Genomic DNA, 27,586 nt, shown 5'->3' with positions numbered 1-27,586 from the left:
GCCTGGCTGCTCCTCCCTGGTCTACTGGCTTCCAGCAGACTCCAGCCTTCCTCCATGCCTGGGCTCGGCTGGGGAGATGCCTCTGCCCACAGGCTGCTCCCTGTCTGGAAACCTCCTTGAAAGGGGCAGTCCAGACCACAGATCGGGGGTGGGACTAACTAGAGGCTTCCAAGTTCCTTCAGAGCCCACTGCACTAAAACGCCCTTCTTGGGTGAGGGCCTCCCCTGCCCACAGGCCTGTGGACTCTGGCGGGTGAGGAAGAAGACTCCCTGCAGCTCCACTGGGGGCTGTCCAGGGTCAGGGAAAAGCATTGCCAAGGGAAAGACTTCCTTCCCCAAGGACCAGGCTCTGCACCCTCCTTCCACTAACTCCTCTCAGATACCCGGGCTGCCCATCACCTCTCAGAAACTTAGTCTGATCCCTGGTTTTGAAGTCCCATAAAACCAGGATTTGGGAGCTGTCCCCGCCTGGGTACACAGCGGGCTCCTCTGTCTCTGCAGCTGCCTTCGAAGCATGAACCTCACCTCTCTGAGGGGAGGCCGCCACACGGGAGCCCTTTAGCGACTGTGGCCCAAGTCATAACTCTGTCCTGTCCCCTTCCCCAGTGCATTCAGTGACTCTGTTTCTCAACCTGCTTGCCTGCCTGGCCTGGTTCTCAAGCAACAGCTCCAAGGGAGTGGACTTTGGCCTCTCGATCCTGTGGTTTCTAATCTTCACTCCCTGTGCCTTCCTTTGTTGGTACCGACCCATCTACAAGGCCTTTAGGTGAGTGAGGCTGGGGCAAGGGGTAAACTTTATGGCTGGCATCCAAGGTAGCAGGCTAAGGGCTATACACCCTGGGACCCTATCCAAGTCTTAGAGCAAAAGAGAATGGTAGGGAAATCCACTTTCCCGTTCCCACCCAGAGCGGAGATTGGGGGCCCTGTTCCTCAGTTTTTGTACCTGAGGTCTGCTCTGGGCCCTGTCCTTGGACCAGGCATGGGAGACGTAGAGAAGGGACCATCCATCCTTCTGGTCCCAGTCTGGCTGATGCCGTTACTGGGAAGAGGGAGGGGACACTCTTTGGGGAGCTCCCCTCTGAGGCTCTGGGTGTGCTTCTCTGGTAGTGTCAGATGAGTGCTCTCCAGGGCTCTCTCTCCATGACTGTTGATGCTCCCCAGTAACTCACTGAGCGCCAACACCTAAGCTAGATACTGGGAACATGAATGGATACACCTTACAGACCCCCGGGGGTCCTGGATTTGTACCTCAGGGTTGGTGCTTTCAGGGCTGGGAGCCCAGCAGGCCCTGGGAAGGAGGGGTAGGGGTAGCAGCAGAACCATCCCTGTACCATGGGAGGCCCTGAGCCCTCACTGTGATGTCGCCCTCAAGGACACAGAGATGGAGGTGCTCAGCTCTTGAGAGAGTTTTGTCTGGTGTCCCCTATTGCCCAAATATTTTTTCTTCCACTCAGATGTATGTGTTTTGTTTTGTTTTCGTTGTTCTATTGTTTTTGTTGGGTTGCTTTTGAGAGGGAGTCTCGTTCTGCAGCCCAGGCTGGAGTGCAATGACACTGTCTCAGTTCACTGCAACTTCCTCCTCCTGGGTTCATATGGTTCTGCTTCAGCCTCCTATGTAGCTGGGCTTAGAGGCATGTGTGACCACACCTGGCTAATTTTCGCATTTTTAGTAGAGACTGGGTTTCACCATGTTGGCCAGGCTGGTCTTGAACTCCTGACCTCAAGTAATCCACCTGCCTCAGCTTTCCAAAGTGCTAGGATTACAGGTGTGAGCCACTGCGCCTGGCCTGTTTTGTTTTTTTGAGACAGACTTGTACTCTGTCACCCAGGCTGGAATGCAGTGGCACAGTCTCGGCTCACTGCAACCCCCACCTCCCAGGTTCAAGTCAGTCTCCTGTCTCAGCCTCCCAAGTAGCTGGGATTACAGGCACACACCACCATGCCCAGCGAATTTTTGTATTTTTAATAGAGACAGGGTTTTGCCATGTTGGCCAGGCTGGTCTCAAATTCCTGATCTAATACAGTTTTATTATTAGAGATTTATACCTTTGGCTTAGCTTTTCTTGTCTGTTATGAAATGCAGGTACTCCAGGAGATGTAGTGTTAGGCTCTTTATTTTTTATTTACTTGCTTTTTTGAGATAGAGTCTTACTCTGTCGCCCAGGCTGGAGGGCAGTGGTGCCATCTTGGCTCACTGCAGTGTTAGGCTTTTTATATTGTTCTTTGGGGGAGCAACTTTATCAGCTCTTTGAGGAAGGGGTCAAGCACTGACGCCTTAAGTTGGAAGGCAGTGAAAGGCAAGCTCTTGTTGATTATGGTGGAGTGGGGTGGGGTGTGTGTCCTTACGGGTGGTGTGGCTGGGCCCCTGGAGCGCTGTCTCTTGCCCGTGCTGCCTCCTGGCTCCTGGTGAGGAGAGATGTCACAGCACGTAAGGGTGCTGAGGACCACGGCCAAGCCCTCTTGTGACTTCTCATTTCCCTCTCTCCACAGGTCCGACAACTCTTTCAGCTTCTTTGTGTTCTTCTTTGTATTTTTTTGTCAAATAGGGGTCTACATCATCCAGTTGGTTGGCATCCCTGGCCTGGGGGACAGGTGAGACCTGGGCATCACAGAGGGAATTAGGCTTTGGATGTGGGGCTCAGCCTATCTTGCCATTTTCTAGCTCCCAGAAAGCCCCGCCGGTGACCCTGCTTTTCCCGTGGCAGGGAGTGGGCGAGGGCCAGCTCGGATCTGCCTTGGGCCTTCTCCCCAGTTCTTCCTCAGTAGCACTCACTTTTTTTTTTTTTTTTTTTCTCCTTGATACTAAAAGCATCAAAAGACACTCACTATCAGTAGGGTGCAGTGGGTCATGCCTGGAATCCTAGTACTTGGGAGGCCAAAGCAGGCAGATTACTCAAGCCCAGGAGACCAGCCTAGGAAACACAGGGAGACCTCGTCTCTACCCAAAATTAAAAAGTTAGTCTGGTGCAGTGGCATGCACCTATAGTCCCAGCTACTTGTGGGGCTAAAGCAGGAGGATCACTTGAGCCCAGGAGGTTGAGGCTGCAATGTGCCATGACTCTACCACTGCATGCCAGCCTGGGTGACAGAGTGAGATCCTGTCTCAAAACAACAGCAACAAAAACCACCCACGAAAACACTATCTTTCCTTGCTTTCCATCTTCTAGGGTGTTGTGAGTGAACTTGTCTTGAATCTTTAGGCTGCCATGACTATGTCTTGTCCTGGATCGCAGCCTCTTCTCCTGCCACACCCTCCCGGAGGCTGATGAATGCCCAGGCCTTTGCAGACTCTGAGCTGCGACTTTTTCCAGATGCCTTGTAACTTAAGGAGACAGGGCCCTCACCTCCCCTGGACAGGCTTCTTCTGGCCGCCCTCTTTGAGCATAAGGCTGGTTTGAGTTTCCAGGGTACCTCAGTCCTCAGCTCAAAATTAATCTCAAAATAAAAGCTGATGGCTGTGTTTTCCTTTCTGCCCCAGTGCACAGGGAGCATTGCAGAAAGGTCAGACTGGCACTTGGCTGACAGCCTGAGCCTGGAAGGGCGGTGCTATTTTGGTTCCCTCCCTCCGGCAGAGCTGGCAAGCCCTGAGCAGTGGGGGAAGAGAAGGGCTGCCTCCCCTTGCCCTCCGAGCAAGTGCATGCTGCCCTCCTGCCACCTCTCATGCTTCGTGCCCTGCTGTCATTAATCTGGTCCCTTTTGACCAGTGACCCAATTTCATTGCTCGTTACCTAAGTGAGACCCTGGTAGAAAAGCTGTGATTCATGACTGCTGTTTGCACCTGGAATGGGAATCAGAAGGCTTGAGTTCCAGCCCTGGCTCTGCCCTCACTGCCCTGCCTGGGTCCACCTCGCCGAGCTCTGCAGCCTCCTAATGCCTTTCCAAAGCCCTTCCGTGACCATTTTTTTCATCATGTCTTATAAGACCCATGGGTGAGTAGATATAATCCCACTTTTTTTTATTATTATTTTTTTTTTTTACTGATTGTCAAATATACATAAAACTTAACATTTACCACTGAAATAACTTCAAACTATGTAAGTCTCTGGCATTTAGTATATTCACAGTGTTGTATGATCATCACTATCTAGTTCTAGAAAATGTTTATCACCCCAAAAGGAAACTCCATACCCAGTAAGCAGGCACTACTCATGACACTGCTTTACTTATTCGGGATGTTTTCTACAAGTAGAATCATACTGTATGTGCCTTTTGCTTCTGGCTTCCTTCACTTAGCATGTTTTCAAGATTCATCCACATTGTAGTATGTATTAGCAGCTCATTCCTTTTAACAGCTGAATAATATTCTCTTGTGTAGATATTCTGCATTTTAGTTATTTGTCAGTTGTTGGACATTTGGGTTGTTTCTACCTTTTTGCTGTTGTGAATAGTGCTGCTATGAACATTTGTGTACATGTTTTTTGCTTATCTGTTTTCACTTCTTTTGGATATCTATCTAGGTAGGAGTAGAATTGCTGGGTTATACGGTAATTCTATATTTAACTTATTGAGGGTTTTACATTCCCACCAGCAATGTATGAGGATTCTAGTTTCTCCATGTCCTCACTTACTATCTTAGTCTGTTTTGTGCTGCTTTAACAGAATATTGCCCACTGGGTAATTTATTTATTTAGTTTATTTTTTTTGAGATGGAGTCTCCCTCTGTTGCCCAGGCTGGAATGCAGTGGTGCGATCTCGGCTCACTACAAGTTCCATCTCTCCAGTTCAAGTGATTCTCCTGCCTCAGCATCCCAAGTAGCTGGGACTACAGGTGCACGCCACCACACCCGACTAATTTTTGTATTTTTAGTAGACAGGGTTTCACCATGTTGTCCAGAATGGTCTCAATCTCCTGACCTTGTGATCCACCTGCCTCGGCCTCCCAAAGTGCTGGGATTACAGGTGTGAGCGACTGTGCCCGGCCCCCTGGGTAATTTATAAACAATAGAAGTTTATTTGGCTCATGGTTCTGGAGGGTGGGAAGTCCAAGACTGAGGGGTTGTATCTGTTGAGGGCTTTCTTGCAGAAGGTATTGTATGGCGAGAGTCCACCAGATTGAATTTGAAGACTCAAGCCCCTCCACCCTGCCCGAGGTGGGCAGATCACCTAAAGTCAGGAGTTCAAGACCAGCCTGGCCAACATGGCAAAACTATCTCTACAAAAAATACAAAAAAAATTAGCTAGGCATGGTGGTCGAGGCCTGTAATCCCAGCTGCTTGTGAGGCTGAGGCAGGAGAATCGCTTGAACCTGGGAGATGGAGGTTGCAGTGAGCCAAGATTGTGCCACTGTACTCCAGCCTGGGTGACAGAGTAAGACACTGTCTTGGAAAAAAAAAAAAAAAAAAAAAGACATGGTGTTGCTCTGTCACCCCGGCTGGAGTGCAGTGACAAAATCATAGCTTACTATAACCTTGACCTCCTGGGCTCAAGTGATCCTCCTGCCCCAGCCTCCTGAGTAGCTAGGACCATAGGCATGTACAACCATATGCCGGGCTAATTTTTAAAATTTTTTGTAGAGATGGAGTCTTGCTATGCTGCCCAAACTGGTCTCAAATTCTAGCCTGAAGTGATCCTCCTGCCTTGGCCTCCCAAAGTGCTGAGATGATAGGCAGGTGCTACCATGCCTGGCCTATGTTACTTTTTGTATGTGGTTGAAATAAGTATTTAACTTCATTGTTCTGCATGTAGATATCATTGTTACAGTACCATTTGTTGAAGAGACTATTCTTTCTCTTTTGAATGGTTTTGGCACTCTTGTCAAAAATCAATTGACTGGCCAGGCACAGTGGCTCACACCTGTAATCCCGGCACTTTGGGAGGGTGAGGCGGGTGGATCACCTGAGGTCAGAAAGGGGTTCGAGACCAGCCTGGCCAACATGGCAAACCTCTATCTCTACAAAAATACAAAAATTAGCTAGGAGCAGTGGCAGGTGCCTATAATCTGAGCTACTCAGGAGGCTCAGGCAGGAGAATTGCTTGAAACCGGGAGGCAGAGGTTGCAGTGAGCTGAGATCGTGACATTGCTGCCCAACGTGGGCTACAGAGCAAGACTCAGTCTCAAAATAATAGGCCAGGCGTGGTGGCTCACGTCTGTAATCCAAGCACTTTGGAGGCCAAGGCGGGCAGATCACCTGAGATGGGAGTTCAAGACCAGCCTGACCAATATGGTGAAACCCCGTCTTTAAAAATAATAATAATAATAATAATAATAATAATAATAATAACAATTTGACCATAGGTGTATGGGTTCATTTCTGTAATCTCGGTTCTCTTCCATTATCTATTGATCTATGTCTATCTTTATGCCAGCCCTACACCATTTTAGTGACTATAGCTTTGTAGTAAGTTTTGAAGAAATATGAGGCTATCCCTTTTACAGATGAGGACATGGGGCTCAGAAACGTGACAGCAACTTGGCCAGTGATCCTCCTTCCCAGAGGGTGGGTCCTCAGGATTGAGCAGCCACGCGTTCCATACTCCCCACCCTCAAAGCAGCAGCAGAAGGCCCAGCCCAGTGCTATCTTTTTTTTTTTTTTTTTTTTTGAGACAGGGTCTCACTCTGTTGCCCAGGCTGGAGTGCAGTAGTGTGATCATGCCTCCCAGGTTCAAGTGATTCTCCTGCCTCAGCCTCCCAAAGTGCTGGGATTACAGGAGTGAGCCACTGCACCCAGACTTTTTTAATTTTTTGTAGAGACAGGGCCTCTCTTTGTTACCCAGGTTGGTCTTGAACTCCTGGGCTCAAGCAGTCCTCCTGCCTCAGCCTCCCAAAGTGTTGAGATTACAGGCAAGAGCCACAGTACCCAGCCCAGTGCTGCTTCTGAGTCTGTGAAGGCAGCAACCACATTCCCCTTTCAGACCTCACATAATCAGAAGATTCCCCGTCTGAATGGGGTAGTGTGGGCCTGTCAGCCTTTGAGGACGTCTGGCCTCTAACAGGCCAAGGGCTTTTGGCTCATAGGGCTCCCTGTGCTTTGGGGAGACGCCACAGTGATGATCAGGACATAGCAGCCACTTAGAGAAGAGCCCCTTATGCTGACTCTGGGGCCCGCTCCCACTTTGCTCCCCTTGGCCTCTTCCTCCCTTTGCAGCGGTTGGATTGCAGCGCTGTCTACACTGGGCCAGGATGCCCTAGCCGTATCAGTCATCATGATGGTGGTGGCTGGCTTCTTCACCCTCTGTGCCGTGCTCTCAGTCTTCCTCCTGCAGCGGGTGAGTGGTGTGGGCAGGGCTGACAGCCAATGGGAGGAAGCAGGTACCTGTTTCCTGCCCTTCCCATGAGATGTTCTTCATGACTACGGTTGGACCTCCTGGCCCCCTAAAGGTCCAGCACCTTTCTCCAGGGCTCTGGGTGGGAGGTCAGGCAGTGCTGGGCTCCTGGTGACCCCTTTGGGAGTATAACCTGGATGTCTAGGTTCCTGGTGGGCCCAAAGGGCAGGCTCCCCTCACCCCACCCCTCTTCACCAGGTGCACTCCCTGTACCGCCGGACAGGGGCCAGCTTCCAGCAGGCTCAGGAGGAGTTTTCCCAGGGCATCTTCAGCAGCCGAACCTTCCACAGAGCTGCTTCATCGGCTGCCCAAGGAGCCTTCCAGGGAAATTAGTCCTTCTGACTCTCTTCTCTCCGCTTCAGCTCTTCTCTCACCTGCCTTGAGCTGCACTTATCCGTGGGTGCCTTATCTGGTGGTGGTTGTGCCCAGCACAGACCTCGAGGGGGTCTTGCTGTGGCTCTGCCTCCTCCCTCAGTGACCAGCTCTCCCTGGAAGGGGAGGGAGGGACAGAGACTTTTTTTTTTTTTTTACACACACAAAAAACAAAGCCATCTTTCCTTCTCTGGTGGTGCTTTGGCAGGATTCTTTTGTCTCTGGAAGCAGTGAGACTTAAGTTCTCTTACCCTTGTAGACACACAGACACCCCCACAGTTGGGATCACTGGCTGACCTGGGTCCACCCCAGCTGGAGTTTTCTGCCAGGGTCCTGGGCCTCGACTCCCCAAACCCTGCAGGCCTGGCCTGAATCTGGCTTCTCAGACACAGCCCAACCCTTTCTGCCCAGACTGGGAATAAGCCTCTCAGAGGCTCTGGCAGACAGCCCTGCTCCCCAGGTCCCTCGAGTGCTCTCCAGGCTTCCAGGGAAGGCTGGTTGCCTCAAGCTCTTCCTTGCCTCATGGTCCTTATAAACGGATTCATAGCCCTTTAGCCCCCTGCACGCTTCTGCTGGGGACAGCACTTTGAGCCCTCTGGAGCTCCCTTGCTGAGCCTTACTCTCTTTAGACTTTCTGAACGTGCAATGTGGTTGGTGGGATTTGGGGAGGGACCAAGGACACTGACCCCAAGCTGTCCTGCCCAGCGTCTTCTAGGCGGGTGGGGCTCTGCCTGTCCTGATGTGGTTGGTCTGGCGGTTTGCTGTGGCTTCTCCTCCCTCCGAGGGACAGCTGCCTTTGCCTCTGCCTCAGATGCTACCCGCCCCGCCCATGTCCCCCATCAGCAGGATCCAGACTTTCAGGAAGGGCAGGGCCAGTCCAGAACCGCATCCTTCAGCAGAGACTTATAAGCCATCTCTTGGAAGGCCCCCTAATTCCCGAGTGGAGTCTGGCTTACACCCCAGGGCGTGTGTCACTGTGATGGGCACCTAGAAGTCCATCCTTAAAACCTGCATCCTATCCCTCAAGGCTGCTGGCCGGGTGTGTGGACTGGGGGAGCCTTTCCACAAAACTAGCCTCCTGCCCTGGGCCCGAGGCAGCCACAGGCCTCCAGCCGCTCAGGCAGTCCCCAAGCCAATGAATGATACTGGCAGGGGCTGGGGTTTTATAAACTCCTTTCTGGTATTCCCCCCCCACCCCGCCCTTCATGTACAAAATGTATATGTCTCCATTTTTGTGCTTGAATAAAAATAAAAAGACATTTTCAGACCACACTGGTTCTCAAGTCTGCTGGACTTGGGAGGAAGGGGCAGCCCATAGGATTCGGGGCTGGGCGCTGCTGCGGCGAGGCCTGGAGAGCGGGGACAGTTGAGATGCAATGAACAGGTCGTCCAGGCCCTTCCTCAGAAGAGTGAAAAGCAGCTGGAAGCTCCGGGAAGCCAACGCGGTCTCTTCCAACGATGCCTTCTCGTCCCAGTACCTCGGCTTTCAGAGCTGCGGGTCCCGGGGCGGCGCCTCCTGGACGCCGTCGCCGCCACACCCCCGCTCCGCCGCCCGCGCCCACAAGTGAGCGATCGCCAGATGCCTCTGCGCCCGCTGGGAGTCCCCGGAGGCCGCGCCGGCCGTCCTCCGCTCACTTCTCGGCTCGCAGGAGCCTCCGTCTCCCCTCGTGGGCCTCGAAGGAACTGGAAAGGCGCGTGACCCCGGGAGACGCGCGGACCAAAGAAGGGCGCGGGGGGCGGGGCGAAACAGCGTCACCGGTGTGCGCTGCACTTCCGGCGGGCGGCGCTGTGGGCCGCGTGGAGCCGCCCCGCGCTCGCCCCGCCCCCTGCTCCCCCCACCGGAACCCCCGCCCGCAGCGAGGAAGCGCCGGCGCGGGCGCGGGCGCGGACGGCCGGGATGGCGGGACCCGGTTGGGGCCCCCCGCGCCTGGACGGCTTCATCCTCACCGAGCGCCTGGGCAGCGGCAAGTACGCCACGGTGTACAAGGCCTACGCCAAGGTGGGTGCCGGCCGCTGGCCCCGTGCCCGCCAACCCGGAGCGAGCCCGGCTGGTGTCAGCCGGGGAGACTCCGAGAGGTTAGCGATAGCGTGGGAGCAGTTAGGGGCGGGAGGCCGGCCTCGCCCCAGCCCGATCCTCGGCGGAGGCTGGAGCCGACCGCCACGCTTAGGTCTCAAAAAGCGAGCGCACCTGCATCCACCTGCAGGGTCAGTGGCTGAACAGGCTCAAAACAGGTTACCTGGTGGGCCGGGAGGAGTCTGGGACTGGAGCCAGTTAGGAGGCAGAGTGGGCGGTTCTAGACCCCTGAGTGACAGGCCACTGTCAGGGGCACTCTAGAATGCAAAGAAATGGGTCTTCTAGCCGAGGGTTGGAAAAGACCAGGCTGGGTCGGGAAGCCAGGATTCCAGAGCCCACTTGCCTCACTGGCCTCATAAGGGAAAACTGGGAAGCCCGGTGCTGGTGTGCAATAGGGCAGGGTGGGGGGACAGAGGGAACCAGACGGAACCTTTCCAGCCAGGCAAGGATCCGGGCCCCCTCAAGGCAGAGCCCCCAAATCTCCTCTCCCGCAGAAGGACACTCGTGAGGTGGTAGCCATAAAGTGTGTAGCCAAGAAAAGTCTGAACAAGGCATCGGTGGAGAACCTCCTGACAGAGATTGAGATCCTCAAGGGCATTCGACACCCCCACATTGTGCAGCTGAAAGACTTCCAGGTGCGAGCCCGGGGCGGGGCCGCTGCCAAAGGGAGCTGGAGAAGGGACACTCTCTTCAGGCTGCCTCTCTACCTCTAACCACAGTGGGACAGTGACAATATCTACCTCATCATGGAGTTCTGCGCAGGGGGCGACCTGTCTCGCTTCATCCATAGCCGCAGGATTCTGCCTGAGAAGGTGGCTCGTGTCTTCATGCAGCAATTAGGTAAAGGCCTGTGACCCCAGCCTGACACTCTGTCCCTTGTTCTCTGCATCCCCCCCCACCCCGCACCATCACACCCCTCCCGCAGGCTTAGAGACTTGACACACGTTGCAGTTGCCTCCTGCACAGCCCGGAATTTTGGGGTCCTGTTTATCTCATTCAGTCAACCCTTGCTCAAGGATGCCGTGGGTGAGATGAGGGAGGAGCCCTCCTCTGTGGGGTGTTCAGGCTTCCACATGCAGAACATAATGTAAGGACCTTGCAGAACATTCCAGAGCCCTGTGAGTAGGACTCAAGTGCTGTGCCAAGGAAAAGAGCAAGATTCTCAAGGGCTGGGCCTCCTGGGAGGCTTCTGGGAGGCGGGGAGACTTGTGAAGGGGAAGAGGGGAGGAAGGTGGGCACTCCGGGTGGGGTGGCAAACTCCCAGAAGTGGTGAGGTCCCTGTGCTTATGTGGAAAACATTAGACCAGCCAGGCAGGAACTGGGGTTGTGCAGGCTTGAGGAAGCAGATGTGCGAGGAGGCACATGGGAGCCCAGGAGGTGAGAGGTAAGTGGGAATAGGCTCTGACCTGTCTCTCTTCATGGGTCCTGCTTCGCAGCTAGCGCCCTGCAGTTCCTGCACGAACGGAATATCTCTCACCTGGATCTGAAGCCACAGAACATTCTGCTGAGCTCCTCGGAGAAGCCCCACCTAAAGCTGGCAGGTCTTTATCTGGAGCAGCAGGGATTGAGGTCTGGAGACTGCAGAGGCCTCCCTCTGCCTGGGCTCACTCAGCAGCCCTGGTTCTCAGGGAGCTTTCTATTTTGTCCTCAAACAGGAACAGGATGGGAAGTCTGGGGTTGGGCCCTGTCATCAAAAGGCAGAACTTTTCTCAGGCTACCTATGCTCAAGTCCAGCAGCATAATGGGTGGAGTTTGGGCTCAGTCTGTGGCCAGAGGTGGGACTCACTGTGTGTCCAGGTTGAGGGCTCAGTCTGGGAACAGTGCCAGTGTTCAGTGCGTGACCAGCATCAGGCATCACTGTGCTCAGGGTCAGGACTCCGTCTGTCATCAGAATTGGGGCTCAAGTCTGTGACTCCCATCTGTGGCCACATAGGAGGGTTTGTGGTGGGAGAGTAGGAAGTGGTGACCTTTGATAAAATTTGGACAAGAATTGACGCTGGAGGCCAGATGCTGTGGTAAAACCTAGCCTGGGGGGGACAGTGAGAGGGTGGGGGCTTATCCATGTAGCTGGTGTCATCAGGTGGGCTTCCTAGGAAAAGGTGCTGAGGGAGCTGTGCAGGATGGGTAGGTTTTACACCCCAGAGGCAAACATAGGAAGGTGTTCCAGGCTAATGATGAGCAGAGGCTTGGAAATGGGGCTGATCCTGGCAGGTCTGGAGGGTGGAGAGGAGCCCAGGATAAGGCTTTATAAGCCAGGAGCAGGAGCAGAAGCAGCTGGAATTTGAGCCCTGCTGCCTGGCCTCTTGCTTGCAGACTTTGGCTTCGCACAGCACATGTCCCCGTGGGATGAGAAGCACGTGCTCCGTGGCTCCCCCCTCTACATGGCCCCCGAGATGGTGTGCCAGCGGCAGTATGATGCCCGCGTGGACCTTTGGTCCGTAGGAGTCATCCTTTATGGTGAGACCCCTTTTCCCTGCCTCACCCTGAGGCCTGCACTGTTTCCTCTCTGGGCCACTCCTGAAGGGTTCTGATGAAAACTGACTGCTGGCTCAGGGCTCTTGCTGAGGGGCATCAGGCCCCCTCCTCCGGAGGTGTGGGCCAGGCCAGGCTTGACACATCCCCTTCCAGCCTCTGCTCTGCCTCCCTTCCACAGAAGCCCTCTTTGGGCAGCCCCCCTTTGCCTCCAGGTCGTTCTCGGAGCTGGAAGAGAAGATCCGTAGCAACCGGGTCATCGAGGTGGGTCTAGCAGGACCTTAGAGACCATTTGGAGGGGGCAGAGGGAGTCAGGGCCCTGAGAGTTTAGACCTCCGTCTCACTTGCACAGACTGGAGTATGGGCTCCAGGCTGCCTTCATAGTGGAGGGGCATGCTCTAGGCTGGAAGTCGAGGTGCGGGGCTGTCCCAGGGATTCTGATCAGCCCCCAGTAGGCAGCACAGGGCCTATTTTGCAGGCTCTTGTGTAGAGAAGGCCAAAACAGAGCCAAGCCCAGCCTTCCCAGAAGCATAGTCCAGGGAGGGAATAAGGACCCGTAAACACAATTCCAGCTCAGCTCAGGGCTCCGGCATGGGTGCACCAGGAGCCCAAGGCTGGAAGCCTGGCTCCCCACTGGTGCCATCATCGTGACCCACCCTGTTCCTCCCTGGTCTCAGGTTCCTCACCTGTCCCACATGTATCTCTGGGGTTCCTCACAGACCTCTGGGCTAGGGGTGTAGGTGCTGGAGCCCAGTGTGATCTGTCCCTGCCGTCCCCTTCCCTGCAGCTCCCCCTGCGGCCCCTGCTGTCCCGAGACTGCCGGGACCTACTGCAGCGGCTCCTGCAGCGGGACCCCAGCCGGCGCATCTCCTTCCAGGACTTCTTTGCGCACCCCTGGGTGGATCTGGAGCACATGCCCAGCAGGGAGAGTCTGGCTCGAGCAGTGAGCAGGCGGGTGGGGACGGGGTGGGCTGCGGGTGGGCTGGAAGTCTCATTCCCCACTTTGGTGGTGACTAGGTGACTCACCCAACAGAGACGGAGGGCGGGCTCAGGGGGCTTGATCTCCCATCCTGGTGAGCGTGGGAGGGTAGGGAGGTGGACCTGACCCCTGATCTGCCCATCCCCCAGACCGCGCTGGTGGTGCAGGCTGTGAAGAAAGACCAAGAGGGGGACGCAGCAGCTGCCTTATCGCTCTACTGCAAGGCTCTGGACTTCTTTGTACCTGCCCTGCACTGTGAGTCATAGGCCATGCCTGAGCCCCTGGGTGCAGCAGGGATGGGAGTCAGCCGTGGCTGCAGTAGGTGGATTCCAGAAGTTCTCTATCGAGAATTTTGTAGGCGATAAAGCAGAGCATAAACCTGGAATGTTGTGTTTTGAGGGATTCCAGAGGGTTCGGTGTGGGGCAGGGGTTCCCCCGGATTCCTCATGTGAAGCCCCACTTTCTGCAGATGAAGTGGATGCCCAGCGGAAGGAGGCAATTAAGGCAAAGGTGGGTGAGAGTCCCCATGAGGAAGTTGGGGGGCAGGGGGTAAGGCCCAGCGGTCTCAGGGCCCCTGGGGAATGGCTCTCTTAGAATTGGAGCTTCCTCTCTTGCAGCATAGAGCTGGGAATGGGTCAGGCCAGTCTCATTTGCCCCCTGACAGGTTTATAGCTTGGGGCAGTCACTAACAACCCAGAGGGAGATCTTGGACGTGGATTCTGGCAAGGGCAGCGGGTGCGGCAGCCCCTCCTCAGGCCCTTTCTTGCTACAGGTGGGGCAGTACGTGTCCCGGGCCGAGGAGCTCAAGGCCATCGTCTCCTCCTCCAAGCAGGCCCTGCTGAGGCAGGGGACGTCTGCCCGAGACCTGCTCAGAGGTAGCCTCTGGCTCCTGGCTGACCCCAGGACCCCAGCAAACCTCCCCACAGCCTGAGTGGGAGGCGGGTGGGGAGAGGCATCCTGCAGCAAACAGGCAGTCGGCTCCCCTCACCCTGAGGCTTTCCTCTCATCCCAGAGATGGCCCGGGACAAGCCACGCCTCCTAGCAGCCCTGGAAGTGGCTTCAGCTGCCATGGCCAAGGTTTGTGCCAGTGGGAGGGGTCCAGGGGGGCGGGGAGGTATCCCGGCCGTGACCCTAAGTGGCCTGGTATTCATGTGGCTGCAGGAGGAGGCTGCCGGCGGGGAGCAGGATGCCCTAGACCTGTACCAGCACAGCCTGGAGGAGCTGCTGCTGCTGCTGGCAGGTGAGGGCCGCCATCTGTGCCCCCGACATGGCCCCTGCCGCTGTGCCCTCACCACACTCCCTCTCTTTACAGCGGAGCCCCCGGGCCGGAGGCGGGAGCTGCTTCACGCTGAGGTGCCCACTGAGCTTGAGAGCGTTGGGGGGGCTTCCTCTTCCCCTTGTCTCTGCTCTTATCTGTGGGGCCCTCTTTGGGTTTCCTCTGGAATGCCCCACCCTCAGGGTGTTCCAAGTCTGGAAGTTGGACCATAGGGCTGGGGTGCTCAGACAGGGCAGTGGAGGATCTGGGAACCCAGCAGCAGAAAGTCTGGGAAGGCTTCCTGAAGGAAGGAGCAGATAAGGAACTCAGGAGGCAGGTTGTTCTGATGGGGCAGAGGGTTCCGGAGAGCATCGGGGTGAGGAGGAATTCCCTTTGAACCCCCCTCCCCACAACTCTCCCCCACACCCAAGGGCGTATCTTTCCTTGGCAGGTTCAGAACCTTATGGCCCGAGCTGAATACCTGAAGGAGCAGGTCAAGGTGGGCACGTGGAGGCCACGCTGGGGCCAGGGTCTGTGGGTTCTGATCGTTTCTGCCTGTGGCTGTCATCCCCGGCCTGCTGGTGTATGTCTGCTCTCCTGCCTCCTCTGAAGGCCTCCGGTCTCCGTCTCTGTCCTTCACTCTCTCACTTGCTCAACACTGTGCTGTGACTGCCTCTGGCTGCCTTTCACCCCTTGCACTGTCTTCACATCCCACAGATGAGGGAATCTCGCTGGGAAGCTGAGACGGTGGACAAAGAGGGGCTGTCGGAGTCTGTTCGTAGCTGTGAGTTCTGCCCTGGGGTCGATCCTCCATCCAAGGAGGGGTGGTGGCTGGGGGTCCTGGGCTCTGCCTCCCTTACCAAAGACCTGAGACTGGTCCTCCCCCATTGTCCCCCTCCCACCCAGCTTGTTCCCTGCAGTGACCCCAGAAGAATGACTGGACAGATGTGAACCATCTGGGCCAGAGCCTGACCCAGGCTGGCGCCCAGGATGAAGCAGCCCACGGCAGCACTGGCAAGCAGGCTTCTTGGATGCACAGTGCTGAGACCCCTCATCCCAGAGTCCCCAGCCTCCCTCAAGTGACTCTGCACCCGGCAGAGGGTTTGATGGCCATGCTGTATGCTGGAGGGGAGGGCAGGACTCTGGGAGAACAGCATTTCTTTCACGAGACCTTTGTTATTCATTCGCTGGTTACTGGGTCCTGTGTCTGTCCGTTTTGGGGCATGCAGCCATCTATGGCTTTTTGCTCGGAGAAGAGGGCAGGGGCCCCTGCAGGGCACTTCTGTGCTTGCCCTCGCCCTGCCAGCAGGCAGCTGTGCCCCTGGCCTGCCCTTCCTGGGACCTCTTATTCGACCTCAGGTCCTCCTTGCACTGGAATGAGGCACTCCAGCACCCCTCAGGGACCACCCACCCCCCAGAACCCACCAGTCTTCCTGGGAATGCACACCTGCCAGCCATTTTGGTACTTTCAGTTAATCCTCCAAGCATGAAAGTCGTAAGGGCGGGGCAAATTTAAGAAGCCCTGCCTTGTTCCTGCCCTGGCCTAGTGAGCACTGAGGCAGGGTCCTTGGTCCTCATCCCTCCCAGCTCCGTTCCTCTTTGGGACCACACTAGCCACACTGCAGGCCTTGTGCTGGAGTTTGAGCCTGGGGACAGGGAGACCTGGGGACGGTCTGACCCAGCACACTCCAGGCTACCCACTTCTAGGCCTGCTTTGCCACTACCCCAGTGTGAAGCCCTGGGCAAGCCCCTTCTTTCTGGGTCTGGGTCTCCCCATCTCTTCAATGGGGCTGATACCTCCACAGCCCACGACATGGGCACTTAGGAGAACAAAGTGAATTTAACCTGGAAAAGAAAGACCGTATTTGAGATTCTTTTAAATAATCAGCAGGTGTTGGTGATTTCTAGTCCTTCTACCCTTAAATGCCTTCTTGGGCAAGAGTTGTCTGTCCTCCCTGCAGGAGGCTGAGTATAAAGAGTGTAATTCATTGTTTCTCTATTAAATTATTTTTTCTACTTGCACTTCTCTTCTTGCGGTAACAAGAACAAGAGGGGTGGCTGCTGCCTGCAGGCTGGGGCAAGAAAGACTGCAGCAAAAGCTGGGGAAGCTGAGGTAGGGCTAGGGAGGCCTCAGCCTGCAGGCGGATGCTGAGAATGATAGCTGCATCTGCCTTCAGCCCCCAGTGATCCAGGAGAAAGCCTGACCAGGGCCGTTCCTGCCCACACCCGGGCGACCGTCGTAGAGAGGATTGCAGGCCTGAGGAACGTTGCTCAGCTCAGCTTCAGGACTGCAATCTTCTAAAATGCTCTGCCCTCCACACCACACACTGTCGCACCCCACACAGGATCTCCTGGTCTCCTACCCCCTCCTGCCCTGGGCCAGTAAGGGAGCAGTGAGCTGGACTGGGATGAAGGGGCATCTTTTTTTTTTTTTTTTTTGAGACGGAGTCTCACTGTCACCCAGGCTGGAGTGCAGTGGCACGATCTCGGCTCACTGCAACCTCCGCCTCCCAGGTTCAAGAGATTATCCTGCCTCAGCTTCCTGAGGAGCTGGGATTACAGGCACGCGCACACCACCACACCCAGCTAATTTTTATATTTTGAGTAGAGATGGGGTTTCACCATGTTGACCAGGCTGGTCTCCAACTCCTGACCTTCTGATCCACCTGCCTTGGCCTCCCAAAGTGCTGGGATTACAGGCGTGAGCCACCGTGCCCGGCCAGGAAGGGGCATCTTTGGAGGTGTCACGCTCACACCCAGCCCCCAGGGACTTCGTTTCCATTAGGCTCTGTACCCTGGCCTTCCCTCAACCCCACACACTCCCAGGTGTCAGTTTGACCAGCACCTGTTGGGAGGAGGAGGGGAGCAGTTCCTTAGACTTACCCACGTGTCCCCCACCCCACCCCTGTGGCTCAGTTATCCCGGGGTTTCCGTACCAGGACTGGAACAGACTCTGGGAACTAGTTTCCCTAAAGCCCTGGCCTGGCCGTTGGGGGTCAGTGTGGAGCAGTGTCCCAGAGGGCAGGAGTAGCTGCTAGACCAGGTGTCCCCAAACTACGGCCCCGTGGGCCCCATGCGGCCCCCTGAGGCCATTTATCCGCCCCCACCCCCCCGCCGCACTTCAGGAAGGGGCACCGCTTTCATTGGTGGTCAGTGAGAGGAGCACAGTATGTGGCGGCCCTCCAACGGTCTGAGGGACAGTGAACTGGCCCCCTGTGTAAAAAGTTTGGGGATGACTGTGCTAGAATTCTGGCTCTGCTACTTGGCCTTGAAGTTTGGGATCCATTGATTAGCCTATTTCTTCATAAAATGAGGTTGAGGATAAGGGCCCCATGAGAATTTGTAATGAGATTCTGCACGTGCGCCGCATGGCATACAGTAAGAATACAATAAAATGGAGGCCGGGCACGGTGGCTCAAGCTTGTAATCCCAGCACTTTGGGAGGCCGAGGCGGGTGGATCACGAGGTCGAGAGATCGAGACCATCCTGGTCAACATGGTGAAACCCCGTCTCTACTAAAAATACAAAAAATTAGCCGGGCATGGTGGCACGTGCCTGTAATCCCAGCTACTCAGGAGGCTGAGGCAGGAGAATTGCCTGAACCCAGGAGGCGGAGGTTGCGGTGAGCTGAGATCGCGCCATTGCACTCCAGCCTGGGTAACAAGAGCGAAACTCCGTCTCAAAAAAAAAAAAAAAAAAAAAAAAAGAATACAATAAAATGTGATTTTCAGATCTAGGGAGAGAAATGTACTTCAGATTATCTCTGGAAATGGGCCAGACAAAAAAGCCTCAATACATAAAGTGAGGGAACAGGAGGGGAATGAATGGACCTGGTTGAGTGGATGAATTGAGAAGATGGGAGGGGGTGGCTCATGCCTGTAATCTCGGCACTTTTGGGAGGCCGAGGCAGACAGATCACGAGGTCAGGGAATTGAGACCATCCTGGCCAACATGGTGAAACCCTGTCTTTATTAAAAATACAAAAACAGGCCAGGCGCAGTGGCTCAAGCCTGTAATCCCAGCACTTTGGGAGGCCGAGGCGGGTGGATCACGAGGTCAAGAGATCGAGACCATCCTGGTCAACATGGTGAAACCCCGTCTCTACTAAAAATACTAAAAATTAGCTGGGCGTGGTGGCGTGTGGCTGTAATCCCAGCTACTCAGGAGGCTGAGGCAGGAGAATTGCCTGAACCCAGGAGGCGGAGGTTGCGGTGAGCCGAGATCGCGCCATTGCACTCCAGCCTGGGCAGCAAGAGCGAAACTCCGTCTCAAAAAATAAATAAATAAATAAATAAATAAATAAAAATACAAAAACTAGCCGGGTGTGGTGGTGCACACCTGTAATCCAGCTACTCAGGAAGCTAAGGCAGGAGAATTGCTTGAACCCTGGGGGCAGAGGTTACAGTGAGCCAAGATTGTGCCACTGCACTCCAGCCTGGGTGACAGAGTGAGACTCCGTCTCAAAAGAGGAGTGGAAATGAAAGATGAGATGGAAGACTAGAGAAATGAATGAAGGGCAATGGAGAGAGGGTTGGCCCACCAGTTCCAGCTGTTTATTTGTGGTCACTGCATTGGCTGGCTGAGAACAGAAGCCTGAAGTTATTATGAAGGTCGGTGTGGAGAGCAGTGGGCCCCCACAGAGAGGATTCAGTACACGAAAGGCCTGGGGACTGAGGCTGCTGGAGGAACCCCTGGGAAGGGGCCGTCCTTGAACAAAGCATCTGGATGGCCTCTAGATTGGTCCTGTGTCCAAGCCGCCTGCCAAGCAGGGAGGTGGCCCGGTCGGAGGCTGGGGTGAGGCGGGGAGGGCTTGATTCTAATGGCAGAGGCCTGTAGGAAACGTGCAGACCACTTTCCGAAGGTCATGTTTTCCTTTTTAGGGGACAGAGTTGTTTTCACCTGTTACTTTCAACACTCCGAAGGTGCCCAAAGCAGGACGGCTACCTCCCAGCAACGTTCAGGGGACAGCCCTATCCTGCCACCTCCATCAGTCACCCAAGCACAGAGCCAGCCCTGCAGCAAGCCGGGGCACCTGAACTTTCTAACCACCAGCCCTGGCAGATGCACATGGGCCTCGGGAGCACATAAAGGGACCCAGGTGTCCCTGTGTCCAGCTGGCCCTTCCTTACCGTCTTTACCCGGATGTGGGAAAGGACATAGAACCCTCGTTCCTGCGAAAGATCATCTAGAAAGGCTCTTGTCCCCAGAGGCCAGGTTGCTGTCCCAGCGGTCCCTGAAAGGGCAGTGGTCCAACAAGGAGGCTGGGGCCTGAGGCTGCGTCCAACAAGGAGCACGTCCATGACGGCTTCCCCAGAGGAACACATACCTGCACCTGCACACAGCAGATCCCACAGACAAGAAAGCCATGCGCAGGCTCCCAAACCCCCACCGGCTCCCCACACACGCAGGCGCAGCTCCTGCTGAATGAGGCTAAGGCCACCTCAGTGGTGCTGCTGCTCCCCTGCTCTCAAACCAGTTCTGCCTGGTGGGCACTGGGTGTGAGGCACGGCAGTGGGCCCTGTGACTACACCCCCCAACCCCTCAGGTCTGTGGGAGAGAAGACAGAAGCTCCGCCTCACAGCTGAGTGTCAGCTGGGTCAACAGGCACTGTCAGCAGCTCAGCTCAGCTAACAAGCATGTCCCAGATGTCCCCAGCGCCTGCCTGGGGCCTCCGGTGTCTGAGGAGGAACCATCTGGCTGTTGAGGGAACGGGAGCTCCTCCGCGCTCCAAGCCCTGGTCACCCTCCCCAGTTCCTCCCTGGGGACCAGCTGGCCTTGGGAAAGTCACTTGTTCTCTCGGAACCCTCTTCCTGCTGGGAACTGGGCCTGAGCTGTCCAGGTGGGTGGAAGGCAGGGGACTGTAGGCTCCTTGGGTAGAGTGCCTTTGACATCTTGTACATTGTGAAACCAGAGCCCCTGAGAGGAAGAGGTGGCGGGACAGGCGACCGTCTCTGACTCTTCTCTCCCGCTGAAGGGATTTAGGGGGGTTGGAGGGGCTCTCTTAACCACCTTTTTTCTTTTCCTTTTTTTTTTTTTTTTTTTTTTTTTTTTGAGGCCAAGTTTTGCTCTTGTTGCCCAGGCTGGAGTGCAATGGCGCGATCTCGGCTCACTGCAACCTCCGCCTCCCAGGTTCAAGCAATTCTTCTGCCTCAGCCTCGCAAGTAGCTGGGACTACAGGCACGCGCCACCACGCTCAGCTAATTTTGTATTTTTAGTAGAGGTGGATTTTCCCCACATTGGTCAGGCTGGTCTCAAGCTCCTGACCTCAGGTGATCTGCCCACCTAGGCCTCCCAAAGTGCTGGGATTACAGGCGTGAGCCACCGAGCCTGGCCTTAACCGCCTTTTAACATTTCGTGTAGGCTCAGACTGCCCGCAAGGGTACTAAGGAGGAAGGAAAGGGGAAAAGAAACGGAGGGAGGGAGAGGAGGTAGGAGAGGGCCTGGAACATCAGAGTCCTAAATACGGGGTATAATGGGGTCCTAGGCAGAGGGTGAAATGCAAAGTTTTGACGGCAAATGACTGTGGCCCTCACATCACACCAGGTGGGTGGACCAGTCACAGGACAACTGTGTAAATGTCCTATTTAGACATTTGATTGTCTAAGTAAGAGACGGTAGGAACAGCTTGGGAAGAGAGTCATAGTCGGTGTATTCAGGGCCCTCGGGCTTGGGAGCGGGGGGCAGGTGCAGAGGTGGAGCTTCAGTTGGGTCAAGTTGGCCCCCAACTTCAGGCAGGTGCAGGACAGGCTCTGAGCCGGGAGAGCGGCGGGGGGTGAGGGCACACAGGTGAGAGGGGTGTGGACTGACAGAGACCCAGATTGCAGGGCTGATGGGGAGGGGAAGGGATAGGGGAGGCCAGGTATGCCCAACAGAGCTGGGGACCCCTCAGCCTGCCCTCATTGTCCATCCCTGCCTGAGCCCCGCAGCCTCCTCCACCTCTTTCCAGGGATAGTGCAAACCAGTCAGGGCTTCTTGGGGTTCCATTCACAGGGTGAAGAAGAAAAATATGGGGGCTTACCCCTCTCCCAATCCTTAATCCAGGTTACAACCAGCCCTGCTTTGACAGGGTTCAGTCCCCCAGCCCCCACTGCCCGCCACCCCTGCCTCTCGGTCTCAGCCCTGCAAAGCACTGAGGGGGAAGGGGTCTGTCCAATCCCATTAGGTAGAAGGCCCCAGAGGGTGGAGTGCTGACGTGGGCCTCACTGCTGATGCTGCGGAGGCAACCCATGACCCCCCTACCCGGCTTGGGGCTCTGGCTTGGGTCTCCTCCAGCTCTGAGAAGGTCAGGAGGAGGCCCAGGCCTGGGGGCAGCCTGGGAGCAGCAGAGGCCCAGGCCTGTTCCCTGGGGACACTCAGGAGAGTGAGACCAAGCGAGACAGCCCAAGCGGCAGACGGGGCTGGGCCTGTGTCCCTCCCTGGCCTGTCTCCCCTTTTCCAGCTCCCCATGGACTCCTGAACAAGTTCGATGTGCCTTGTTCTTATTTTACAAAGAAGACCTCATGGAAACTTTGCCCTTGAAACCCAATCCTCAGATGGCTGCTCCTGCCTGTAAACCTTGGCTGCCTTCCCCACAGGCCGGGCCCGGGACTCCAAAGTGGGCACCTGGAGTTAGCCTGTAGCACCTTCCTCCTGCCCGGGCCCCAGGGGACAATCAGCTTGGCAAGCTTCCTGGCTGGTTTCTTAAACAAACCTCCCCTGCTCCCTGCCCCTTGGCCCCTGCCACAGGTGAGCGGGATGAGATCTGTGCTCTTCGTTTTTTTTGGAAGAATGAATTATGTTTATTGATATGGTCTGTCATATGCCAAGGGCTTTATAAATGGTCACCCTTTGAAACGTGTATTATTTACTATTTGGCGCAGAGGGGGATTCTTCATTTTACAGGGGCAAGACAGCCTGGAGGAAGGAGAGGACACGCTCAGAGTCACTAGTGCAGGGCTGGAATGCAGCTGCTGTGCCTGCTTGCTTTTTGCACACCTTCCATCTCCAGGGTGAGGAGGGGTGTAGGCACAGGCACCCGAGACAGCAGCACTCCAGCCCTGGCCCCACCTGTGGTCTCAGTGACGCCCCAGAGGCCCTGTCTCCCCCACGTACTGGGGCTGCTCCATCCTCCTCAAAGCCCAGACCTGCTCCATAGGCCCCAGAACCCACCCTCACCCAGGGCCCCAAGAGAACAGAGCTGGAGACGCTTCCACTCCTAGCGCTGGATGCCTCCTTCCTCCTGTGAAGCTGTCAGTGGGGGGCGGAGGACGCCCCTCTAAGGCAGGCTCGGGGGGCTGTGAACCTTAAGACTCCTGGAAGCCAGTAAGAAGGTAGGCACACCATTTGGGATTTTTATTTTTCACTGAGCTAGGAGAGGAGATTCCAGCTATGGAATCCAGAGAGAGTTCTACAGGAACAGAACAGAAATTGGCTGGGCCCTGGGCCCAGAGAAGGCCTAGAGCTGCCTGGGCTTACTGTTCAGTGCCAGCTTCATCCTTGGCACCCTGCCTCTCACACAGCATCGCTTCGGCTCCCAGAGCCCACAGTGGCAGCCACGAGGCTGTGGCGGCAGCTGCTACCCTGCCCAAGGAGGGGTGTGTGCTTGGCTCTGAGAGGCCAAGCCAGAAAGAGCCTCAGAAATCATTCAGGCCATTCCCATTTTACAGATGATGCAATAAGGCTCAGCCTCCTTCCTGTCTGCCCAGGTTATCTGCCCAAGCTCTCTCAGAGTATCTTGAGTGTTGGCGTCTGAAGGGGCTGGACACGCAGGGGAGCTGGCCTGTGTGTGTGTCTGTGTGTGCCGCGATGCATCTGGGGCTTCTGTCTCTGAACGTGCCAGGGGTTTTGTGTCATTGTGTGTCTCTCTGTGGGTGCAGGAATTTGGGGCCGTGGTCAGCGAGGGATGGATGGGCCTGTTCCTACAATCTTGGGAGGGCTCCACAGGCTGAGCTGGTGGGGAGGGTCCTGAAGGGTCGGGTGAAGATGGGGACTTTGCTCCCTGTAGACAGGGGGAACCGGAAGACAGGCTTGGGGCATGGATGAGACAGGTTTTGGAACTAGGATGAGGCAGGGAAAACAAGGCCCCAAATGGAGTGTGGGTCCCTGGAAGCTGACACACTCTTAGCCCTCATGGGGGTCCAGCCCTCTGGCCAGCCCAGTGGGTAACCCCGGGGAAGTGGTCACATGATGTGGCACTTGTCAGCTGATTGCTTGAGGTCCCCCAGTGTGGCCTGGGCCTTGTCCTTGAGTGAGCCCAGGTCCAAGCCAGGGAGGCTCGCCAGCTGCCCGAGGACTGAGGCCTTCTCCTCCTCCTCCTCCGTGTCCTCCTCGATCATCTTGGCCAGCTCCCGGGGCAGCTCCACGTCTCCACCTGCCATCTGGATCTGGCTCTCATCTGTCTCATTCTGAAGGGAAGAGGGCATGGGGAGGGGTGGAAGTCTGTGAGGACCCAGAGTTGAGAGGGCAGGGAGGAGGTTTGGATTGAATTCCAGGTCCCTAGATTCTATTTTTTTTTTTTTTTTTTTTTAATTTGTAGAGACAAGGTCTCCCTATGTTGCCCACTCTGGTCTCAAACTCCTGGGCTCAAGTGATAGACACCCACCTTGGCCTCCCAAGGTGCTGGGATTACAGGAGTGAGCCACCGTGCCTGGTCCTCTAGATTCTTGAGCCCCATGTTTCAGTGAGCTCAGCTCCCACCCCACATCCCAGGATCAAGCGTTTGATGCTTGGACATGGAGACTTTTCATATTACCTTACTTCACTCTGAGATATGGAAGGACCAGCACAGAGAGTAAAGACAAAACGAAAATACCTATGAGTCACACTGTTACAGTCAGCTAAGACATGTTTTGACTCCTGTTATGCTTAAGGGTAAACCAAAAATAGTGATGGGTACCGTTTATCGAACATCTATTACATGGCAGACATTGAGCTGCGTGCTTTTAATTCTCATAATAACCCTGTGAGGTAGGTAAGTATTGTTACCTCCACTTCAGAAATAAGGAAATGGAGGCTCACAGAATTTAAGTAAGTTACTTTAAGTTACTTAAGTAAATTGTCCAAGGTCACACAGGTAGGAAGTCGGGGAGCTAGAGTCAAACCTGTGCCAGCTAGATTCCAACATCTCTGCTTTTTTGCATGGCACCTATGATGGACATTGCCCTTCACTGTTCTTCTAGGGGGTGCTGGGGCTTTCCACCCCATGTCCTACTCAGATGCATCCCAGTCTTGCCTCTTCTGCTTAACTCTGGCTTCCCTGATAGCAGATGTCTCTTACATGCCTAGCACAAGCATCTGAAGGATGATTTTATTCCTAGGAGAGTTTGCAGTGAGGCAGGCTTTCTGGACCGGCTTTCCCTGTGAGAGATTTCCAAAAGATTGGTGCCCTGTGGGGAGTCAGAAGCAGCTGGGGACTCAGTAAATATTTGTTGAATGAGTAAATGTGATGTTCATATATTTGGTCTTTCAATTCAAGTGGAAGATCAAAGTCAGGAGTGCTATAGCCCTGTGCTGTTTTCTCCGGAGTCCAGCACAGTTCTGGGTGAGAGAGTGGGCCCTACCCTGCACTGTGCTCTTTGCGATTTGAGGACTGGGCAGGTCCCGTCTGGGCTGAAGTGTTCCCTCTCCTATATTCAATGGCTAGAGCTGAGAACCAGGAGATGCCAGTGCTGTGGGAAGTCTGGCTCACAGAGTGAGTGGCCCACCTGAAGTACACATAGCCAAAGAAGTCTACGTGCGCTTTTTTGGAATGAGGAGGAAGAACAGCACTAGGGTGATATTCTGGGAGAGGTTTGTGCTTCAGTGCCCTCCTCAAAGAGCAGGAGCCCCACACTTCCATGCCCATCTGGTGCTGCACTGCCCAGGGGAGTGTGGGGGCAGGGATCTCCTGAGATATAATCTCTGGCTGCTTGGCTGGCCAAGGGGGTACTTGGCTCTCTACGGGCAGGCTCCATACCCTGGAAAGCAGCCTGGGGCTCTGGAGCAAAGGCAGGCTCAGAATTCACGGGCTTGAGGGCTGATCCCAGCTCCATGGCTCGCTGGCTGTGTGACCTTAGCCAAGTTCCTCCGTCTCTCCGAGCCTCCGTTTTGTCGTTTGTGGCTGTGGGCGACAGCTGCCTGGCAGCATTACTGGGGGTTACACGAGGACATGAAGTTCAAGTACCTGGCACACACAGGACTTCTCTCCCCCACCTTAAGTTTTGTCCTCTAGTAGGTTCAAAAACCCCCAGAGCACTCACCTTGGCAGTCAACTACACTGCTTCCTGCCTCCCCCATGTCTTCCTCTGCCCAGGTCTGGCCTAGGCTTGGTGGGGGAGCAGCGGGTGGAGGATAGAAGAGGCCTAGACTGGCTCCAGAAATACAAACCTGTCAGTCTCACAAGGACTGGGGTCCTCTCAGCACTAAGCCCTGGCCCTTGGTGGGCGCAGGTTAACTATGAGTGAGTGAATGAATAAACGAACAAATGAATGGGTGATGAGTGAGAGAATGAAGGATCTAACCAAGCACCCTGTGAGTCTTATAGTTGAGGGCTGTGGTGCCCAGGATGGGGCGAAGGGGTCCAGAGCCCAGAGCTCAGGGTCCCAGACTTGCCTCGCAGCCGGAACCAGCTTACCTTGGGCAGCCGGTATTTATCTCGGAAGTGGCTCCGCAGTGTGGCCCGCTCTGCCTTCCTCTGTGTGAACTGTGCATCCCGCTCCATCCTGTGGGGTCACCAGGGGCAGAGTCACCACAAGGGCAGAGCAAAGAGTGTTGGGGTCTTCGAGGGAAGGACAGAAGGGGTCTCCAAGTTCTGGCAGCTGCTGCATTGGTCCCTGTGTCCGGGTCTCTGCTGCCTCTTCCCATCACAGTGCCCTTTGTCATCTCTGCCGCTGGATGAAACTAGGGGGTCACGGTGGCAGTCTGTCTGGCTCTCTCTGCAGACTCTAATTATTTGTCCCTCATGGCCTCCAATTTGGTCAGTTGCTCCCTCCCTGACAAGCTATGTCATGTGGGGCAAAGTATTTTGGACAAACTTGGGTTCACATCCCAGCTCCACTACCATTTTAGGTATATCCTTGGGTCACTTACCTTCCTTTTCTGTAAAATAAGGATGCAATTTTGCAACCCACAAAACGGTTATCAGGATTATGCGAAATAATAGCTATCATTTATGAGGTTTTATCCTGTGCCAGGTGCTGTGCTAAACGGTTCACATGCATTGGCATTGAATCTTCATAAATATACAAGGCATGTATTATGATTACCATCCCCATTTTCCAGAAAAGAAAACAGAGGCACAGAAAGGTTAAGCAACTTGCCTAAAGTTACCCAGCTAATAAGCAAAGCCAGGCTCTAAATCCAGTAGCCTAGCAGAAGAGACCAGCCCCAAACTCTGTCCCAGCACTGTGGGCACAGAAGTAGGCTGAATGTCTGTAAGTGCCCCATCTCAGGGTCTGCCTCCGCGACTCTGAGCCTCCTTGGTTGCACCACTTTTTTCAGAGGCTCAAGCTCAGAGGAGCCCCAGTTGGAAGACATAGGCGGCTGGGACCAGATCGGATTAAGGGATTATTGTTTCGTCAGAAATGCACGTGCATCCCCCTCCTCGTCCCAGGCTCCGGCCGCCCCTCCCCCCACTCCCCTTTGGCCAGAGTATGAAGCTGAAGTGGGGTTTTGGGTTTGAGATTGGATGGCTCTGGGGGCAGGGTAGAAGACGCCTCCCGGTCTCGTACCACGTCTAGGAAAGTCGGGGAGAGGGGATTGGGACCTGAGGCTGGCCCCGGGTTGGACTGAGCAGTTGTGGGGGTAGGGAAGGGGAGGTCGCTGGAGCCAGGAAAGGGATCCCACTCACTTCTCTTCCACCAGTTGCTTCTGATACTCCTCGTACTCCTCTCGGCTCATGCCCTGAGCTTCGGCTGCTGACTTGTCTCCATCCCCCTTGTCCTCACCGCCTCCCAGGCTCCCGGTGAGGTTCTTCAGCTGGCCGCCCACCATGGTCTTCACCATGAACGCCATGGTCTTCGCCGGCCGGGGCACTGGGCGCCTGCTACCACGCGCCAGGTACCGGGCACGTCTGCGCCTACTTCAGCACTAGGTCTCGCGGACAGCTCCCGCCGCGGGCCCGCGCCCCACGCTTGGCGCCGCCCGCCGCCCGCCCCCGCCCGGGCCCGCCCCCACCTCCCCAAACCCCTCCTCACGGGGGGCGGGGGGCAGCACGG

The 27,586-nt window shown here is 55.4% G+C and overlaps 3 protein-coding genes across 7 annotated transcripts in view; 2 read left to right on the top strand and 1 right to left on the bottom strand.

Moving 5' to 3' along the window:
- Positions 1-8,902, top strand: part of SCAMP2 (secretory carrier membrane protein 2) — a 33,316-nt gene extending 24,414 nt beyond the window's left edge. For both annotated transcript variants that reach the window (XM_074392656.1, XM_003944773.4), the window contains 4 exons: positions 606-765; positions 2,490-2,591; positions 7,085-7,205; positions 7,461-8,902. In XM_074392656.1, the coding sequence (XP_074248757.1) occupies positions 606-765; positions 2,490-2,591; positions 7,085-7,205; positions 7,461-7,595 (518 nt within the window). In that variant the 3' untranslated portion in view covers positions 7,596-8,902. The remainder of the gene's footprint in view (positions 1-605; positions 766-2,489; positions 2,592-7,084; positions 7,206-7,460) is intronic.
- A 562-nt stretch (positions 8,903-9,464) lies between these two features.
- ULK3 (unc-51 like kinase 3) lies at positions 9,465-16,430 on the top strand. 4 transcript variants are annotated; one of them, XM_039468935.2, is made up of 16 exons: positions 9,466-9,633; positions 10,203-10,343; positions 10,428-10,548; positions 11,145-11,249; positions 12,022-12,165; positions 12,362-12,444; positions 12,968-13,123; positions 13,309-13,414; positions 13,629-13,669; positions 13,932-14,034; positions 14,172-14,236; positions 14,321-14,399; positions 14,472-14,512; positions 14,866-14,913; positions 15,132-15,198; positions 15,321-16,430. In XM_039468935.2, exons 1-16 carry the CDS (start codon positions 9,532-9,534, stop codon positions 15,335-15,337), a joined length of 1,419 nt encoding a protein of 472 aa, XP_039324869.1. In that variant the 5' UTR covers positions 9,466-9,531; the 3' UTR covers positions 15,338-16,430. The 4 variants fall into 4 exon arrangements, with proteins under 4 accessions (XP_010331075.2, XP_039324869.1, XP_074248756.1 ...); XM_010332773.3 differs by having other exon boundaries at positions 9,465-9,633; positions 14,321-14,512; XM_010332774.3 differs by having other exon boundaries at positions 9,478-9,633; positions 10,206-10,343; positions 14,321-14,512.
- Positions 16,431-22,611: 6,181 nt separating this feature from the next.
- On the bottom strand, positions 22,612-27,488 carry CPLX3 (complexin 3). The gene is made up of 3 exons (XM_003944777.4): positions 27,220-27,488; positions 26,005-26,092; positions 22,612-23,797 (listed from the first exon to the last, which is right to left on the bottom strand). Exons 1-3 carry the CDS (start codon positions 27,381-27,383, stop codon positions 23,573-23,575), a joined length of 477 nt encoding a protein of 158 aa, XP_003944826.2. The 5' UTR covers positions 27,384-27,488; the 3' UTR covers positions 22,612-23,572.
- Between the last annotated feature and the right edge of the window lie 98 nt (positions 27,489-27,586).

The sequence above is a fragment of the Saimiri boliviensis genome, chromosome 2, assembly GCF_048565385.1.
Source record: "Saimiri boliviensis isolate mSaiBol1 chromosome 2, mSaiBol1.pri, whole genome shotgun sequence".
Classification (NCBI taxonomy): Eukaryota; Metazoa; Chordata; class Mammalia; order Primates; family Cebidae; genus Saimiri; species Saimiri boliviensis.
The sequence above is the reverse complement of the archived record's forward strand: the minus strand, read 5'-3'. Positions and strand labels throughout refer to the sequence as shown.

Bases quoted from the DNA above. Each gene is read 5' to 3' on its own strand.
- ULK3 (XM_010332773.3), top strand. From the start codon at position 9,532: ATGGCGGGACCCGGTTGGGGCCCCCCGCGCCTGGACGGCTTCATCCTC. The intron at 10,549-11,144 runs GTAAAGGCCTGT...CCTGCTTCGCAG, and splicing joins TGTCTTCATGCAGCAATTAG to CTAGCGCCCTGCAGTTCCTG. The intron at 13,670-13,931 runs GTGGGTGAGAGT...TTCTTGCTACAG, and splicing joins AGGAGGCAATTAAGGCAAAG to GTGGGGCAGTACGTGTCCCG.
- CPLX3 (XM_003944777.4), bottom strand. From the start codon at position 27,383: ATGGCGTTCATGGTGAAGACCATGGTGGGCGGCCAGCTGAAGAACCTC. The intron at 26,093-27,219 runs GTGAGTGGGATC...GTGACCCCACAG, and splicing joins AAGCAACTGGTGGAAGAGAA to GATGGAGCGGGATGCACAGT. The intron at 23,798-26,004 runs GTAAGCTGGTTC...TCTTCCCTTCAG, and splicing joins ATAAATACCGGCTGCCCAAG to AATGAGACAGATGAGAGCCA.